The sequence below is a fragment of the Colias croceus genome, chromosome 14, assembly GCF_905220415.1.
Source record: "Colias croceus chromosome 14, ilColCroc2.1".
Taxonomy (NCBI): Eukaryota; Metazoa; Arthropoda; class Insecta; order Lepidoptera; family Pieridae; genus Colias; species Colias croceus.
Genome location: NC_059550.1, coordinates 8,085,037 through 8,105,536, shown reverse-complemented (window position 1 = coordinate 8,105,536; position 20,500 = coordinate 8,085,037). Strand labels below are relative to the sequence as shown.

Sequence of the window (20,500 nt, the reverse complement as noted above, 5' to 3'; positions counted from 1 at the left end):
TTACATTCAGAAGTTTATTGCCTCGTGCTTTATACTACAACTAATTATACTTAGCATTTACTAAAATCCAGGATTTGTAAACTTCACTATCACTACATAGTATAAAAGAAAGTCGCTTTCTCTGTCCCTATGTCCCTTTGTATGCTTAAATGTTTAAAACTACGCAACAAACTTTGATGTGGTTTTTTTTAATATATAGAGTGATTTAAGAGAAAGGTTTTAGTATATAATTTATTAGGTTTTAGACCAAGCGGGCGAAGGCGCGGGCGGTAAGCTAGTTATTAATAATCCTATGCACGATATATTTCCAAATATATTTAGAAAATCAAATAATTACGTATTTTAATATTCGCTACTTCTATAAAACTCACAATTAAGCAATGCAGACGTAAAACCGGATTTTTAAAAGTAAACGTTATAATAAGTATTTTCCATTGACTGAAATAAAATATTGAGACGTTATATTAGTAAAGCGATGACTCAATCCATATGTTTATTCCTAAATTTACAGGAATGTTAACACGTTTTTTATTTTGTTTTCAACTTCGAGCCAATTTGTTAACGACGCAACTAATGTAAACATTTAAGATTTGATCGATTCAATATTATTTTGATTAATTTTATACCGTATAAGCAATACAACAAGGCATGGTTTTACATTAAACAGAGCAGAGTTGGTTGTTAATTTGCAAATAAAATGCAGATATTTTTTACTTGAATAACACGTATGTTTAAATAAAATAAATAAATATTATCCACATACTCCTTCATTACTTACCATTATCAATCCCCTGTCAGATCTAGTTACAGGGGATAGAACAATTTCTTAATCGGCAAGGGAAAGAAACAAATCACCGGAAAACGTCGAGTTGCGGTGCACTCCCTGAGGAGAAATGTCCCTCAGAATGCATTTAGCACGTGGTGGAAGTTATGAGCTTACGAGATGTTAAAGTTGCAGAAGCTTTTGCGCGCAACGTCGCAAATATCTGGTATAATATGATGGTGCATTGCATAATGCATTGAAATTTGTAAATAGGTAGATGTGAGAACATAATGAAATATGTTGATACAAGGCATTGTAATCATGAAGTTTTATTTCAAATTTTGGTCTAGTTTTGTCGTTGTGGCAATAACATTAGTATAATCAAAATCTCAAACAAACTTTGACTTGTCTTTATACATAGTTGAGTTTATATTCTTTATAATTATAATTTATAATTTTTTCTATTCTTTATAAATTTATATTTATACACAGTTTTTGATGTTCTAATTAAAAATAATACCTTCTTCCCCCTACCCATATTTCATAAAATATTATCTGATACAATCTTCTTCAACATTTTAAACTTAATCTCACAGCTTATCACTTGCGCCAAGCGTGGAGACAACTGCAAATAGCAGCAAATAGACGGCATCAGTCCCCTGCGCGACTGACATCCATCCCTTGCACCTAATAAACTAATGCATTGAGGTTTCTTGATTCGCCCCAACATCTGAGGGGATGTTTCTTTAATAAAACGGATGGACGACAATTAAGTTGTAATAGCATCTGCTGCGGCTGGTTAGGTCGAATTATCGATAATGATGTTATTGTGTGGAGTTTAATGAAAATAGAGGTAATGTTAATGCAATTTATTTCATGAGTAGTTATTTGTATTTCTAAACTTATGATTTTAGACAATAGTGTGGTTTTATAATAAATCCGCATTTTTTTTGTGTTTTGACTTTTCTTTACAGAAAATATTTAATTAATTGATTCCGAAAAATTACTGTTAATTTTGGTGAGTTTACGCAAAAAATAAATATTGTAAAGAAAACATATAAATCTCGTTAAATTTTGTACATTCACTCGATAAGAGGGTCTATCTACTCAACTCGTTAAATACCTCCTCACATAAAAAATTCACTTACGCTCTAAGGCCTAAGCGATACTTCCACAAAACCCAATCGTTATAAACAATTGAAGGGATCCCGTCTATTATGAAAACGCGAATGTTCTCTTATCACGACCAATAAATCCGAGTCGGTCACAAATTGCAACTGCCATCAATCTAGCGGTGTGATATAGTTACACGCCCTACCTTGAAGGCTGTGTTCGTGGGGAATGTTTGTAAGCGATTATAACGAGTCCTATTAAAAAAATGAATGTTGAACTTTGAGTAATTGACGATTGCATTTGACGTTAAAATGAACACAGAAATTAATGCGTTCGCTAGGTAGGTAAATGCAATTCTTTGCTCTTAGGTATTTGAAATTATTTGGTTATGAAGGCTGATTAGTTTTAAGTTAATATTTATACAACCAGGTGACATAATATGGTGAGTTTGGATGTAAGTAAAAGCACAATAAAACATCAAATATTCAATACAATTGTTTAATTTTAATTAATATGTGAACTTTATATTTAACTCTTCTCTTAAAGGTATAAGAAAAACTAAACAATTTTCTATCTAATTTACCTAATTTCCCGCTCACACTAACACCACACCCGCCAGCGCCCCCTTTGTAAATCGCGCAATGTTTTCATAGTTATTTCTCTTCGTTAGACAACGATTTGTCATGAATACTTTAGCGATATTGTTTTTAGATTGAGTGCAATGTATGATCATCCGAGAGGGTGAGGGCTGGAGTGATAACTCCCTGTGGTATGTTAAAATGAATAAAAATGATGATAGAACTTGAAGTGTCTTTAGACGAAATGGCGTGAGGTAAATCAATATCATGTTCTGTTTAAGGCTGTAGCAAAAAGAGATTTTTGTATGACTCTGTGTATGTACACTGTAAATAATGAAATGGATTTTGGTTTAGACAAAGATGGAACAACGCAGTAGAACATACTTTGTGTACCAACAAATTTAATTAAGATCAGTTATACAGCACTGAAGTATGGAATCCTTACTCTGATTTATGTATCTTATACATCAGTAAAAATTATGAATATTTATCGAAAGTACTTAAAAAGTGTTATATAGTATGAATTTTTGTACCGACTTTTATAGAGAAATAAGAAATAATAAATTATAGTAAATACACAACTAAAATATGTCTTAATAGCTGTCGATGCCGATATTGAATGGCTTTTAAGATAATCATAATTTCCTTTTCCTACTATTTTCCGTAATAGCTTTCCTCAATCGAATGTTTGGATTAATAATAACATGGCTTTTTGGGCAAATAGAATCGTCATATAACATATTTTTATTTTTAGTGATGTCAGATAATATCTTCGATATTAATCGCGTATGTATTCCTATGATCCCCCATATAATATCTGTTTACAAATATTAATGAATAAATTTATAAAAAAATATCTATACTTACATGTAGGGCGTTATTTTCGCTTCGCTTTTTCTTAAACTGAACTAATTCAACTTTGAAAGAAGATTTTTAAATTCCACCTACGATTTTTTGGATCGATGTTCTTGAGAAATTACAACATTTATATACCTATTCAAAAAAGAGTCTTAGATATTATGTCCACAAGAAGCCATCAATACTCCTGTACTATGAAGGCCAGGTTATCATCAGGCGGTCCACAAGCTCCTATGCTTGCTCTGACACAAAAAGAACTAATAAGTTAAACCAAAACACATGAACATTTATTTGCAAGTACAGATACAATTCTCGGCAATAAAAGTGACAACCCGCGCACCGCGCTCGTAAACGCACCATAAAAGATAAGTGCATTCCTGCACTTAATACACCCTCACTGAGTGATCACTTAGCACGCTGTACTCAAACTGATTGATGTCGAATATTTATATCTCGCTTTTAAATAATGCAACGTGTTTCAGGTTATTACGATGTTACCTTGTATGTACTTTGTAATGTACACTGGCTAATGCTATTGTTTTCTGTCACATATATGAGATTTTTAAAGTAGCTTAAATATTCCGTATAATCTTAATTTAATCCTGTAGTAGATTTAATCGTTGCGAATTAACCAATACAATTGATTTGTATTTGAACCAACGTGAATGCGATTAACGTGTTCTGTTAAATTTAGTAAATACGACGGAATTGAATAAAATTTTAAATAAAGAAGCAACTCTTTATGACGACAGAAGAGAACATTATTCTTGAAACCTCTAAATGTCCCAAACAACTCCGTTCTTTCTAAATCACAAATGTGTCTCGGCGCGATTATGTCTAAAAATCACATGCACAAGCATTTTCCACCCATGGTATACGTTTTTGATGCACTTAGATGCACAGTAAATTATTCAGGGGATGGATGGCGCTAATATGCTCATCCGTCACGGCGCACCGCGTAAATCGTCTGGAACTTTCGATTGCACTCCCAAAAACCTGGTTGATGTATTGCGAGCGTGTTTTGTTTCATTGACTACCAGAGGGGGTGTTTAATGTTTTACACCCGAGTACTATAATATTGTAATAACGATTTATGTTTAATTCGTTTATTTATTAACATTCGTTTACAGACTATGTGGCTTCAGATATTTTTTTAAGATATGTCATACGACATTACGTTACGGTTCATAAAAATATAGGTATGCAAACATTTAAACGTAGGTACATTCAAAAAAATCTTCTCGAATGGTGTAATCTAATATCTAATATATATTATACCTAAAGGCGAAAGTTTGTATGGATGTATGGATGTTTGTTACTCTTTCACGTAAAAACTACTGAACCGATTACAATGAAATTTAGCACACATAACTTGGATTAACACATAGGATAGTTTTTATCCCGGAAATCCCACGGGAACGGGAACTATGCGGGTTTTCGTTTGCAAACGCGGGCGAAGCCGCGGGCGGAAATCTAGTTGTAGATAAATTAAATATCAGTGCTGTTAATTGTATCATGAAATGAAACTTGCTACAAGTTTATTAAAACGGCGAATTCAAATATGAAAATTTGTATAAACTTAAAAAAGTAGGTACTTCGCTGGTCCTGAAATAAAACATAATATTTGAAAACCAGCACCACTTTTAATTTATCGTTTCACTTTAAAAATCTTTTCACCAAAACTAATATCAATGCTACGTATAAATCTTATTAGATGCCCATATACCGCAAGGAATCTACCACATAACTTACAAATTACATTGAAATACCGTTTAGCTACAACTGCTGGAGGCGGCATATTTTTTAAAGTGTATTTTTGGAGATATATCTCGTAAACCCTTTATTGAATTCCGAGACACCCCTTGGTATGCACTTATTTGAACGTCAGCACTATCTTGACTTCTCAGTGCTTTATTTGAGCTATATACTGCATGTTACTCGGTTTGTCTCAAAAATATATATAGAATTATTGTTACAATTTACACATTATTTTACACACATAAAGCCTACAATTCAGCTTTATTTATGTAGTAGATAGGAGTTACTTTTGTTGCGTTTAGTCATAGTTATCCATCGAGCTTTTCTACCAATAAGTATTCAGTAAAACCAATGACCCATGCGGAAGAAGGGCCAACAACTGTATTTAAATACAACTCTTAAAGGTTTGTAGTTCATTACAGAAGTATGATATTTAGAAACGATTGTTCATCAAGTGAACAACAGAGGAACAATGTACCTACTAGATATTAAATTCGAATATTCGCAGACATTAATAAGCAAAAAGAGCCACCTAACCACTTCAAATTTCAACACCACGCACTCCCCACATTGTGAAATTCAAAATTCCTCATAAACAACTTGACATGAGCACTCTCATAAGTTTAATATCAGGAGATTAGGACCCTCTGTCATTAATGCAGCGGCACGTTTGTATTGGTGCACCCCGTTTACATAAACGCCATCTTCTCAAATAGAGATACGTTTATTGTTCGTAAGTAATCCTTGTTGGTCTTGCAGGTAAAGCCTAAACTGTATATTGTATTGGAATACACATATAGGTCTGCAACTTTAATCTGTAGGTCGTCATTCTGTGATAAATGTTAATGGTAGGAATACACATCAACGGATAGATGATAGATCTTAAACCAATCTGTAATCTATCAATAGGCGATAACTGTTTGTTTACTTGATTCAGTCGAGTGAGATTTCTCTCCCAAACTATGAGTAAGGAAGTAGATATTATTTGATTAATACAAAAATCTTTAAAAAAAACACTATAGTAATAAATCTAATACTATGAATCATGATATTATAATATTATTATGAAATAAATAAAATAAGCATAGAAATCTATCATTCATGAACTATACAATTCCTTTCATGTGTAAGTAAACGGTAGCAGTATGTATTCTATACAAAACGTAAAATATAATAACGTACAGGAAACTCAAGTATTCAACAACACTGTTTCAAGCACACTTACAAAATTTCGCGATGAAAAACTAAAAACGAAAATTAAACATCGCAAAAGTGAAGCAACTAGTGATTCTCACGTTTCATCATTTATTAAAACACGAATACTTTTTCACGTTCAGAAATAAAAAATAAACTTAAAGCTAGATGTTTTAAATTACTCCAGAATACGAATGTTTTCCAACGAGGTTATTTCAGTCTTCAAGTAAAATACAGTTTAAATTTTAACTCAGTAACGTAGTTAAATATTTACCTGCTATTCAAACATTTTAAAAGTTTTCTTTTGCAGTTAGAAATTTATAAAGACAGTGTTAACGTAAAGTGTAAAGTTTAACTTGAGATGGAGTTTGTGTTTGAGTATACATACTTTTTTCTAAGTATTAACTACTTCATTATCTTGTAAAGGGAACTGAAAATTGTTTATGAAATTAATTAATGTAATGCAGATAGACAATATTATTATGTTTATCATGGTTTATCTGTATAATATTGACTAGCACAGTTGACTACGTGCTTATAAAGTGAAGACTTGAACCACAGAATATATTATAGATCTCGAGTGTTTTACAGTGCCTTGAGATTTCTTTAGCGATAATTTTTGCATGGTTATAATTATGATATTAATATATTAGTTGTTAAGTAATTATTATTTAAAAAATTATATTCAAATTGGTGTCTAAAAATAATTTCATTCATTTTTGACTGTTAATGAAATTTTTAAATGTTACACCGTCAACTTTTCCTGAATAAACTAGATGGCGCTAGTGTCAATTAAATAAAAACAATATTATTTAAATAATTTTAATTTTGAATTCAATTTATTTTAAACGCATAATTAAAATGATTATTATTAATAATTATAATAAAAATAATTTTATAATTATATTTTTAGTGTGCCGGTAATTTCTTTTTTTCTTTTTTTTTAAACGAAGTGGAGAGCGCGCGCCAGACATAATAGGCGGCCATTTTGTTTTTCAGTTAATTTCAAATGCAAATAAGAACACTAGATTTTATTACATTCAGGTGTTATGTTTAAGTAAACTAACATATTTTTTATGGATACCAGATTGAACAGTTTTTTTAAAGATCAGAACATTTAATAATATTCGGGTAAGTATTTTAAGGTCAAATCGTGTTTGGATATTCAGTTGCGTTTAATTTTCAATGCGTGTCGTAATTTGTTATTAAATATTACTAATGAGTATTCGTTATTTGCTGTTATAAAGCAAATACGAATTAATTGAAGGCGTCTCTTTATGGCTGCTTCTAAGATAGTACGTCTGAATTCGGTGTTAAAATGACTTATAAAATATTCCACATTCCAACATATGTAGTGAAACTTCTGTTCCACCCGCGGCTTTCTAAAAATATGTTCTAGACAGAAATCCAATTACTACACCAATTAAAATCTTCCACTTTTGTTTTTGTCTCGAGCACGGACGATGTAAAAAGACTGAAATAACACGAGATTTTTCTCCGAGTTACTTTAATTTTGCAGACGTTTGAATACCTTCTAAATTTGCTCTAAGAAAATATGGTGATACCAGTCTAATTGAGCTCTGCGATCTTTCCAGGTAATAAAGCAGGAGGTTCATTGTGTTCTGGATGGAATGACGTCATAAGAGCGAACGGTGACGACCTTTGATTCAATAAATTACAAAGGAATGTAAAATGTGGAGTGAAATGTTATGCTGTAGGTACAGAGGAAGCTTGCCTAATGGTACGTAGAATTAAGTATTACATGCATGTGACTTAAGGTCGCATTAACTGTATGAGTATTATCTGGTCGATATTGATCTAAAATAGAAATCATATGGATTTTTATATACCTACCTTAAGTAGCTTGAATATCGTTGTATAAACAATATTAGCGTAATGATCCTTCCTCGACAAATGGGCTATCTAACACCGAAATAATTTTTCAAATCGGACCAGTAGATTAGCGCGTTCAAACAAACAAACTCTTCAGCTTTATAATATTAGTATAGATTATATAGCATTTATTAATATCACATATTTCATCTCAATCAAAACAACAGTAGAACATTCTAGACATATTAGAATACCCTAAACAATGAATTTAAATAGTATCCGTAACTACGTCAAACTATACAATATTGACGCATTGTTATCTTTCGCCCGCAGGTATACCTGTCTGACGAGACAAGGCAAGCAAACGACGCCATTGTTCCGATAAATGTTACGAAGAGCTCTGGGATGTTGTTTCCGATCAGAATAATTTGAATTGTACATCTGTAGTTCGTTGGTAAGCAATTATTTTGTTCCAAACATTGTTAGTATAAGATATTAGTTGATACTGAGGAATAGTTCATCACGAAAACTCTAATCACACATTCGAATGATTGTTTAATTTTTTATTGTTATTGTTTGTAGATTGAAATATCGCATACAAGTACTATAGTTAAACGAATACTTTTCATAATTACATAATTATGGTTGACTATTAAAATTTGTGTAATACCCGCATATTTCAAACGATGACTTTATAATTACAATAACCACTAACGTTGTTGATATTTTCTAAATCATTTGTTCATATTTTCCTACTATAGTTAAATATTTTCATTTGATAACTATAACTACTCGAATACTATGAGGAAACAATACACAATACAGGTGTCATCAAGGCTACCTTCTACGTATCTACGTATAAAGTGTACAATTTCAAAACAAAATTTACACAACACAGGGAAAAATGTCCAAAAACCTGAGCGATTTTCCGCTCCAAAACTTCAACGAGCATGAAACTTATAAGGACTGACAAATATTCATTTCGAAACACTCAGGGTAAGGGCACGTTCTGAGGGAGCTTCGTGTTGGAATTTTTAATTCAATTATGATAGCGATCTTGTTTAATGACCATCCTGGTGTACGCGTTTTTATGGCGTCCCGTCTTGCCACTCGAGTCGTGAAAATTTTAGCCCGAATGATTGGCGTGGCCTGAAATCAAGTTTGGTTGGGAGTAAAGTTACTAGATGTAATATTGAGATTAAAGGAACGATACTGTTAGAGCTGTTGGGTTTGAAAATATATAAGGAATATGTAAATATATTTATACCGTTACGAAGGTGTATGGTATATAGACTATAGACATCAATGAGAAAAATATCCTTTGTTTATTAAACAAAAAAGCTTTGCTTTAACAAAAAATAAATGCTGAAATCAACTGCGAATTAAACCCAGGCCCTGATTGATATTAACACAATTATTCACGGTTTAAATTGAAACAAAACACGAATAACAACAATTTTCATTTAATTTTTGAAACGTTAAATTAAATCGTTTGTCAATTTTGCGCAAACAAATTGCACGCTACATTAGCTTCACAGATAACGTCAAAACATACACATTTCAATTTTAATTAAAAAAGGATAACAACTGCCGAATTTATAAAACACGTTAAAAATTCATCGAAATTGGAAACAAAAAGCAATATACCGATAAACGAAATTAAATTTGGTCGCGTTTAACTTTTTATGGGGATCGACGAAAAAATTTGGAAGTAATAAATTTGTCAGACGAGCCGAAAGTTCTGTGTTAATTCAATCAGGTCTCGGGCTGGCTTATGTTTGATAATGGAAGGCTGTAACGTTTTGTAAAAGAAATTATTATTATATTATATCAAGCAACGGAGTAAGGAATTATATCCTATTTTAAGAACGATGATAAAATATTTAATGGATATAGGGCTGATCAATACTTAAAAATAGTTGTATCGTGTGACGTATTTAAAAGTTATTTTATTATAATTTTCGTTAGGTATTGTTTCTTGAGAAACTAAATCACAATTTAATAGTTTAGTACTAAGTAAATTATAATAGGTAATAATAATTAATCTAGGCTGTTTAACTGGTCTACTGAGTACTGTACACACCATTATTGTTCTTGTAAATTAACCGTTGATTAAAGCAAACACGCCACATAATAATGATTATATTAATACACATTACATTTACCTCGAAGGAGCTAGAATAGGAAGCAGACCATTGTAATAAATTAGACATTGATAAACATAAAGTGAATAGGTGAAGGAATTTACGGCGAATAAACCGTTATGTCGGTTAATAAAAGTTCGACGACATGTGATATCTGCCAACCCGCATTTGTCCAGCGTGGTGCATTATGGCCTGAAACCTCAAAGGAGGCCCGTGTCCCTGCAGTGAGAACATAATGGGCGATGATGCAAAACAAAATAATATGCTATATTTTTGGTTCTTTACATTCGATAATAGCCTAGCCCACTAGTTCTTCTTCTTCTTGAGGAAATAGATTCCCCTCTCAATCAAAGCGTACGTAATTTACGAAACGTTTTGAAAGCGGATGATCTCACAAAATTGTCCAGCATTGTAGAAAGTCATTTACCCGAACGGTTAATTTACACGTTAACAGCAAAAAAAAAGTTCTGCAGGAATAAATGAGTAGGGCAAGACTGAATTCGGCAGATGAATGCGACCCCTGTAATGATGGTTCTGACGTCTTTTATTCCGTTTTAACTTTTGTCTTGCCTTCGGATTTTTGAAATATCTCCAAGAAAATTGCGGAATTACATACCAAATGGTTCATGGACGCGTTTTAATTATTTCAGAAAGAATAGCTGTTATCGATCGTGGAAATGTTTTTTTTTTTTATATCATTTTCTTTGGTATTTAAATCGTTTCTGTCACATAATGGTCACATACTTCGTGTACTTTCAATCAATAGTGTGGAAATGTCTTAATTAAGCCCCTAGAGGGATTAGTATGATTAACATATAGACTTGTAGGTACTTGTTATATATAACATAATCTATTGATATTTTGTACCTACATTAGATTTACAATATGTACATACTAATAACACAATGTTAATTGATTGTAAATGTAAGTTCACGCTATTTTTTATACTACTGATCCAAATAAACTTAATCTGAACGTACCTACAACAATATAGTGTTATTACTATTACGTATTACATAGTTAGTACATAGTAAAAATTGTTATTATCTTATGATTTACATTTGTACATCTTGTAATTGTATATCATATAATCATAAAATCAGTTTTAGAATATTGAATCTGCTAAACCTTCTAGTAAATATAGAATAGATATTGATATTAATCTAAACTAAACTTCTACTGGTATCTCCTTGGCATAAGTAAAATTTGCATTCATCCTTAAAATTAGCCTTACAAATTAAACAGCGCTCGTAAAACAAAGTTTTCAACTAGAAACTCAAAACCTCAATAAAGAAAATGTTTCAAGATATAATTTGAACTTCATGTATAATACAGACGAAGGACAGAGCAATTTAACAGCAATTAGTATTCAAGGGTTGGAGGCATTTGGGTAGAATTATACGACATACCACGAGTTTTCAGGCTACATATGACACATATTAATGAAATAAAACTGGCCAGGAACTTGCTTTGAATGAGGAAACAGAAGATACTTCGTATGAAAAATATTTAAGATGGGCATAGTTTTGATGTGGTGAACAAAAAACGGAATTCTTCTCGGCTATTCTCGTGGATGAAAGACTTTATGTCACTTGGGCATAATGTAACTTTATTTTAGTGAAATATTTTCTTGAAATCGGTTCAGTAATTTGTAAGTTTGTACGTATTCTATATAATAATACTAAAGAGCATCAGCGGCTGTCACTCCAACTAGCTTCGAAGTAAGAATTATATTTTTTTAACCTTAAACCGACGTTTTTATAAACTCTGAAAAGCTTGTGTTTACCGGTCTGTTCTTCTTTATACCTATTAGTGTAGATATTAGTGTATGCAAATGCTTTTATTCATAGTATTTGTCCTTTATTTCTATCCAGGTATATCTATATACCATGGTTGCAATTAAGGTCCTGGTCGCTATCGGAAAGTCATTAATTCGTAATTAAGAGCAGGGGAGGCAAGATCTGCATGTAATGTAGCCAATTGCATGGAGTGATAGTGAGGAAAACAGCGTAATTAGGGGAAATATATTACTGCTAAGGAGACATTATACATGCAGTGTTCTGGGGTTAGCACATCTCATACCTACATGTAGTATTTTAGTATTAGTCGAACATCTTACATGAGGATATCAGCTTTTAGTAATGCTAGATTGAGATTGGTTGACTTATCTTCGCATAGTAATTAAAGCTAAAACCTAAGTTTAAGAACAGTAAAATTTACTTTTTTCAACATACAAATTGTTCTTCAATTTCCATTTCAATAGAAAACAACGTGAAGTTACAATACATTCTAATATCCAATTCTTTGTTTATTAGAAACTAGCTGTGCTCTCTCTGAAACTAGCTATCTAACACCGAAAGAATTTTTCAAATCGGACCAGTAGTTCCTGAGATTAGCGCGTTCAAACAAACAAACAACTCTTCAGCTTTATAATATTTGTATAGATGTAAACAGTATAAGATTTCATCACTTTCCAAATATAACTCCTATAGATATACATCCATTCAATTTGTATACTTGAATATATGTATATACAACAATGTATATTGTATGTACGTCCCAGTATCCGATGCTGTAACAATAACCAAGCTGTCGCGTTGCCACACTGAACTTGCAAATTCAGTTCATTGGGCTTTAATGTACTGAATATTCAGCATATCTGCTGTACGGTTACGTATTCGTGGATTTTTACGGACGATAACTGGATATGAAACTTTGTTTTTAAAAGAAGAGGCAGTAACTAACACACATGTAATAAAGAGACATTTACAATCACATATTATATCATATTTAAAATGTGTATCAAATTTTCTTAAGCTATTTCATATTTAATACAAAATTATAGAATATTACACTTCACAAAAGCCTTAATATTATTAGTAATAGGTAATACTATTTTATAGTTACAATACATTATATCTAGGTAACTATATGGGTATCATCAGAACAAAAAAAAATTACCCATAGGTTTAAATTGTCTTATCTATTGCTATTTCAAGCACCCAGATAATAAATATTTTTTGCCCTCATAGAAACTCCAAGTGAAACGTCAAAACAAACAAAAAAAAAAACAAAAGCAGCCTACAATATGAATACGTAAATCATCGAAGACACGTAATATCTGTATGTGATCATCGCGCGCTAAAATATTTGTTTTACTCCGCAACTATTTGGGCCCGATTGATTTATTGATGCTGCAAGCGCCGCTACAAGATCTATCGCCCTTTTGAGATTTGGGTAGAGTAGGTGGGAACAGAGACTGCTGAAGATAACTTAGAATTTGCAGAAAGAGCAGATTTACAGGAATTATTAAGGATAAATTCAATAAAATATAAAAAACTGAATAATAAATTACGAGAAATAATATCCCAGCATAATTATCCCCACTCTTACAAGACTTAAAAAATAAAACCAAATTAAAAGGTTAAATAATATTAAATATAAGCGAAATCTTAATTTTTATTTATGCCTAAATTACACCCATCTTACAGCGGATAAATATATCAGTAAAATAGCATAATATATCAGTTGACAGTTTAAAATTTTTTATGTACAATTTTTTTTATTAAATCAATAACACAAATGAATCACGATCTTAGTAAAAGCTCTTAAACTTTGAAATATTTATGTCAGTTTCAATCATACAGATATATCCAGTATTTGCAATGAATTAATTTTTTATCACGATGAGAGTATTTATTAATGTCGTTTATAAACTTTTAAAAGTCAGTCTCTAACTCCCACTAATCTACGCCACACGTGCGAGGTACGGCAATTTGTTAACGTGCAACGCGACTAATTTAAACATTCGAAATTTTGATCGATCCCTTTTTATTCTCGTTTGTTTTTAAATTTAGAACAAATTGAGCACCCTAAAACCCGGTCATAGAGTTAAAATATCTACCATTAGTCTCTGTCCGTCGCTAATCTATGTCACACGTGTTGAAATAGAGCAGTTTTTAACATAAATTTATTGGAAAATATGTTTCAAACTTTGAATAATAGTGGCGCAGATATCGAAAGCATGCAAGTACATTTTAACACGTCGCATACAAATTGATTTGTACTGTATATTTATAACTATATCTATCCATTTTTTTATTTTTATCTGGTTTACGGAAACCCTGTTAAAGTATGAGAAATGGTATAAGAAAAGATTTTTAGTAAAATATTTCTGTAAAAGCTTGGAGTAATCTCGTAAAAATCTGAAAGACTGTGATATCGAAATTCCTAGTAGTAATAACTGGATTAAAGAAAAACTTTTCCCGTCATATTTTTTGTCACAGAATATTGTAAGTACATGAGGATCGTATAACTTACAATGACAGTAGATCGTTCTATATTTGAATAAAGAATTTAAAAAACAAATTCAATTTTTTTTACCGTGGCAAACTAGGCACATAACTCGAAAATAAATTAATGAAACCGACGTTTGTAATAATCGAATGAATAAGTTATTTTTTCTTGACTAAAATTAATAACATCTTGCATTAACGTTTTCTTACAGATTACATTGAAAACCAATATCAAACTATAAGTTTTAGCACTAAACGATGCATAAACGATAATATTCCACATTTCCACATGTTACAACTTGCCAACTCACAGATACGTCCATTATAAGTTTAAAGTTAAAAATGTAAAGAGTTCAAACTTTCAGTATTGCCGACGTACATGCAAAGGAGCGTCAAATAGCCAAACTGTCATAACGAAGTTTTCGCTATTTCTCAAAAAGCGCATAAAATAAATATGGGTAAATTGATTCGTGAAATAATATCACTAAACAGAATGAGATACTTTATTTTAATTATTTTGAAATGTAAGTGATTGATCTGATTTTAAGAGATTAAAAAAAGTTCATTGCATGATTGACAGCTCAAACGTTTCGGTCGCCGCCATGACACAAACGATGTTTAAAAAAATAATATATTTTCATGTCCAAATACATTTTAGGTGTGCACAAAATATTGAATACAAATGGATTCGAATGAACAATTAGTCAAAACTCGATAACTAATTTAGTAATTAATTGCGTTATCACATTACGCGAGTTGGACAAATTCTATTTGATTGTTAATTAGTTTATGTAGTTTAGTATTTATATTATCTTTACTAATAATATAAAGAGAGAATAAATTACCAATAGAAAGCTGTATCTTTATTATAAAATATAGGCTATAACTTTATTTCATTTAGTATCTCTAACTAACATAAAAAGGTAAATGCGCTCCGATAAATCTACCGTTGACCCACTTAAAACTCTTTGAGACAAAAATCGCGATAGCCAATCGATAAATCGTAAATCCGATCCAATGTTGACAATTGTTAAACTTAAATTGGCAAACGAATTAAACTCCACTTAATTAAAAGTTCCGTAAGCTCTTCGCAGATATTTAGCGATTGGAATCGTCAAATCGATAATTTCTTGCGAATGGTGTTAATTAAAAAGGGTTTGCTTTGCCGTCTAGAGAATTAATAACTGCTAGAGATGAAAGGATCCAGACTTTATTATGAACTTACCTATTCGTCTAACTATTAATATCCAGTCTATTGATTAGGTATTAATAGACTGTAATGAAAGGACTTAACAATAGTTTCACTTTGAGGCTTTATTAGACCTTTTTATCTTTTTATTATTAACTTATTACCAGCATAAAAACTAATCATATCATATGAATAATTTGATATAGGTAATAATCTACTTGTAAAAATGTTTATAAACGAACACTATTACTGTTACTAAGCTGCTGCTCGATAAACCAATTTCTGCCTTTGTTCTGATAAATTGAAAATTAATAACTTTCTTTCAAAAATCAATACATAAAAACAGTTTTTGTATATTTCTATAAAAGATTATTTGTAACAATGTAACCTTTCAAATTGTACAATGTACATTGTTTTCAAGTCTTCTAGTCGAACGAACGTAATACACTGCGTCCTCCACATCATATAATTAGATACAGTCCACTGACGATAGTACTTACATAGTAATGGCGTGGAAATATACCATAGGATAGAAATAAAATGTACTGACATTTTCTGTTTTATTCGAGATATAATACATAATAATAAGACAGTAAATATAGTATTACTGTATCACTTTTGCAAACAGTTTTACAACACATTAATTTTGAAACTTAATAATTTTTATAGAAGCAATGCATTATTGTATTTTGAAGCATAATTTACGACCATGAAAATTGTCTTGAGGCGAGATTCAAACTCCTGTCTTTCACTTCAACGTAGCGACGCGACGAGCCCCAAATCTACATCCGAATAGGCGAATAGTCTAAAACTTATAGTATTAGAAAATAATAAAACTTATGTATTAGAAAATAATAAATCCTGTCTGCAGTTTAATGTCCCTGTTTAAATAGCAATCAATATTCTTAAATAACTACAGTACTTATTATCAATCAGATATATAAATAATCTTAAAAAGAAAATAAATTATGGGTTCCTTATCCGTTTTTGTGATGGTGAGGGAGGCACACTATCCGAAGGTATATTTATTTATTTAATTATATTATATTGAATGAAGTGGAGGTAGTTTACGAATAACAACATGACGTAATATCTTAGTCTCTCCGTGACCACGCTCGCTGCAAAGTGTGCGAAACGTCGGGTTAAAATATAATGAATTAATCGCCTTTATCCGTTAAAGTGTTTAATTTTTAAATGTATACTCTCGTAAAATCAAACAAGAAATTACCAGTACATATTGCGCACATCTTTTTTTAATAAATACCTTACCTTATCTCTCAACATGTCCCTCACGCGCGTCGCTTGATGCCGACTCCTGTGCAACTCAAGTTGCAGTTCAAGGCATCTCTCCTGCCAGTTCACTGAGTCTTCGGTTGCAGCTAGTTCATACTCCATGGGATCCAGACGAGAGGAATGGGCGAAAGGTCTGTAACAAGATAATGTTATAACGCTTTTTTGTACGTATTTTTAATTATCAATTACCTACGGAGTTTCTTGCTTGCTCCTCTCTGTAGAAACTGCCATCCTAAGTCCTATGTATTTTGATGATTCAAACGCCCTATGAATACGTTTAAGTTTGAGTAAAACCTCATATAATATGTATATTATTATATTAATTTTAGGTACCGCAGGTACGTGTTCTATATTCATATATTATAATAAAATAAAAAATCGGTTTTATTATATATAATCGGGATCGATATTATAGTTGAGAGTTGTTGCGGGTTATCCTAATAATGATTTTAATAGAAATACATTGAATTAGAACTTAAATACAACTACTACGACAAATAAATAAGTGAAATAACATTGTAGAATTTCTAGTTTAAAAAGTAAACTCAAGAATCAATACATTTTAAGTGTTTCTAGAACTATCTCGTTAAAACGAATCGACAAGAATGCGAATATAAACATTGTTGCTTTATTCAGAATTCGTGGAAATAATATCATAAAAGACAGAAAATTATGCCTGCATCTTTGCGCAAAAGCCTTATCAGTGTTGAGAACACATTTTCGGCTATCCCCTGTTTCCAGGTATTTTCATTATATTTATCCTATCATTAAAATTAGACCCCATTCCAGTCAGTTCAATTTTTTGTAATTATTTTGCTTTTTTTTCTTAAAAGTACACGTGTAAAACTCAATATGCATGCACATTGCACAATGGCAGCTGATGAAATAATTTACTTTTTTTAGTGTTTCTATGCTCTGTGGTTACAAACGCATTCCAGATTCAAATTGCGCGCCACAAAAACTTTCTTTTCATAAAATCCATGAATAATAACTTGGTTATAATCAATTTGCGAACGTTTCTAGTTCATTTACTTAGGTCGTCGACTCCGGGGCCGCATGTTGGCGGGTTTTTATCTTTTCGCTTCTGACTTTTATTCATTAAATATGTATGGGTATGAAGCTTTGTATTGTAATATTATATATAGTGTGTAGTTTAAGCTTGAATGCTTTACCTTTTTCAATGTAAAAGGATGATTAAAAATATCTATGTGATATGACATGATATTGTGATCTGTACCAGATTTAAAAATTAGAAAACTACTTCATAAAATACGAAAATCTTTGAAACCACCATCAATATTATGACTTTTGAATTACCTATATTTATACCTGAAAGATACAACTGTAGTATATGAATATTCACGCGGTCAATTTAAATATAGAGCTGATTAAAAACATGTTAGCTGAAAATGCATCGTTTTCATCAGGAACTAAAATCAAGATTCAATTAAGATAATCAAATAGACACACCCACAAACATAAACTTTAAACATATAGACACTTCTAGAGGCTTATGTATCTACATATAATTTATTTTGGCTTGAAAATAAAATCATAATATTTCCCCTGTTTCCCATGGGAAATGACATGTCAGGTAATCATATATAAACGAATGGAGATAATTAACTCATGAATAACAAAGTACGGTTAATCATCACACGTAATTAATTTTCAATTATTTGCGAAGGTAATATCTCATAATCTTATCCATACATTGTTTAATTAATTTTATGAATAGTGATCATATAAAAATACCATGAAAAAAATGTTTTTCCCCATTATTCTGCTATCACTATCACCAAAGACACGAGATGATTATTTTCTTTTGCGGTGTATTCTTTCCATATAAATAAATAATATAAATCTCTATAATCAATTTTGAAATTGAAGAAGACTCTGTCTTTGTAATGATTTTATCTGAGCTAATTATGAGATAAAGATCCGAGTAAAGTAGTTCTTGTGACTATTAATAGAGTTCACATTTAAATACCAATTAAATATCGATAAACATTTCATTTACTGCAAACACACATTTTTTGTATTCAAATCTCACCTTGGCGGCGGAGGCGGTGTATCCCTCGCCCTCCTCGGCATGAGGCGAGGGCTGTTCGGCGTGCTGGCAGAATGCCCCGCCCCGCTGTGGTCCGTGAACCTCGACAGCGGGTCGAAGATCTGCGACAACCGCCGCGAACGCTCCTCAGACATACTTACAACACTACACTATCACATCACTATCACAACACTACACTGTTACGTCAAAACACTATTTCAATCCGTTCGAAACGTTCCAACCGACGTTCCGTGGCAGATGGCGCCCGCGTCGCTTTTGGCGCGCAATCTGCCCCGCCATCTTGATCCGTCTGATGTTTTTCACAGTTAATGCGCCCTTTCCGTATTTAGAACTGAAAAGAAAATAACGTGGTCAGTGGAGGTGGTTTAGGTGGCAATTAGTCGGTTTCGGCAAGTTGGACAGGTGTCAAAGCAAAATGTCGACGATCATAAGTTGACGAAATGTTTGATAATTTGTGAATGATGTGTCGCTTCCTACTGAACATCAATCGTTATGTGAACTTTAACTAGCATTAAGGAAACTTAATTAATTTGTATGTCGTTCAGTAGGTACTACCAAAATAGATACACTCTACCCTATGTAAGAGAATATTTCTAAACATTTTATTTAATAAAATTTAAAGAAAGGTACGTTCTGCACGGGTAGCATTAATATACCTACCATATTTAACAAAAATCACAAGTAACAATAAAGAAGTCATCTTATAATATATATAAAAATGAATCGCAAAATGTGTTGGTAAGCGCATAACTCGAGAACGGCTGAACCGATTTCGATAATTCGAAAAAAAGTACGAGGATGGATCTTATGTAGAGAAAACGTAAACATGTACCACGGGCGAAGCCGGGGCGGACCGCTAGTTTCATATAAAAATGTTATCCAATAATAATTAGTCGGCATCGTTTTTTTCTACAAAAACAAAACTATTTCAAGAACTGATGTAATACTTATGATAGATGGCCGTCATACTGCAGGAAGTTCAGAACAAATTGACTGTAAAACTAATTTTACGATATTTATAAAACAAGAGACACAAACTAAACAGCGCCACTGCCCTTCATTTAATATTGAATCTCATAAATGTTTAATAAAATAAGATTAATATTTTGATATTAAAAGCGTTGGGAAGCGATTTTGCCTTGACTATCTGGAGGAAATAGCTACCATAGTACCAAAATATGTTAGTCCCTACCCATTGTATTCGATTATTTTTTACTTTGACCAACATAATTAAGCGTAACAAATATCTATACAAATTTTCACATGTATTGAGTTACCTTTCTTATATTGTGTTAAAACGTGAAACCAATGCATATTTAACACAGAATCCAGCTAAGCTCCAATAAGAATTGGGTCATGCCTCTCAGAGGAACATCGCAGAGATTACTCCCCCACCGCATCAAATACCATA

General features: G+C 31.7%; 1 protein-coding gene and 1 long non-coding RNA gene across 3 annotated transcripts in view; one reads left to right on the top strand and one right to left on the bottom strand.

Annotated features, from left to right (window-relative positions):
* LOC123697369 (uncharacterized protein CG43867) overlaps nt 1-20,500 on the bottom strand; it is a 250,589-nt gene that overhangs the window by 177,910 nt on the left and 52,179 nt on the right. For both annotated transcript variants that reach the window (XM_045643861.1, XM_045643862.1), the window contains exons 2-3: nt 19,072-19,420; nt 16,995-17,151 (exon numbers count right to left, since the gene is read on the bottom strand). In XM_045643861.1, the coding sequence (XP_045499817.1) occupies nt 16,995-17,151; nt 19,072-19,223 (309 nt within the window). In that variant the 5' untranslated portion in view covers nt 19,224-19,420. The remainder of the gene's footprint in view (nt 1-16,994; nt 17,152-19,071; nt 19,421-20,500) is intronic.
* Nucleotides 7,349-8,521, top strand: LOC123697371. The gene is made up of 3 exons (XR_006752230.1): nt 7,349-7,395; nt 7,860-8,005; nt 8,431-8,521. It is a non-coding gene; the product is annotated as an uncharacterized LOC123697371 (long non-coding RNA).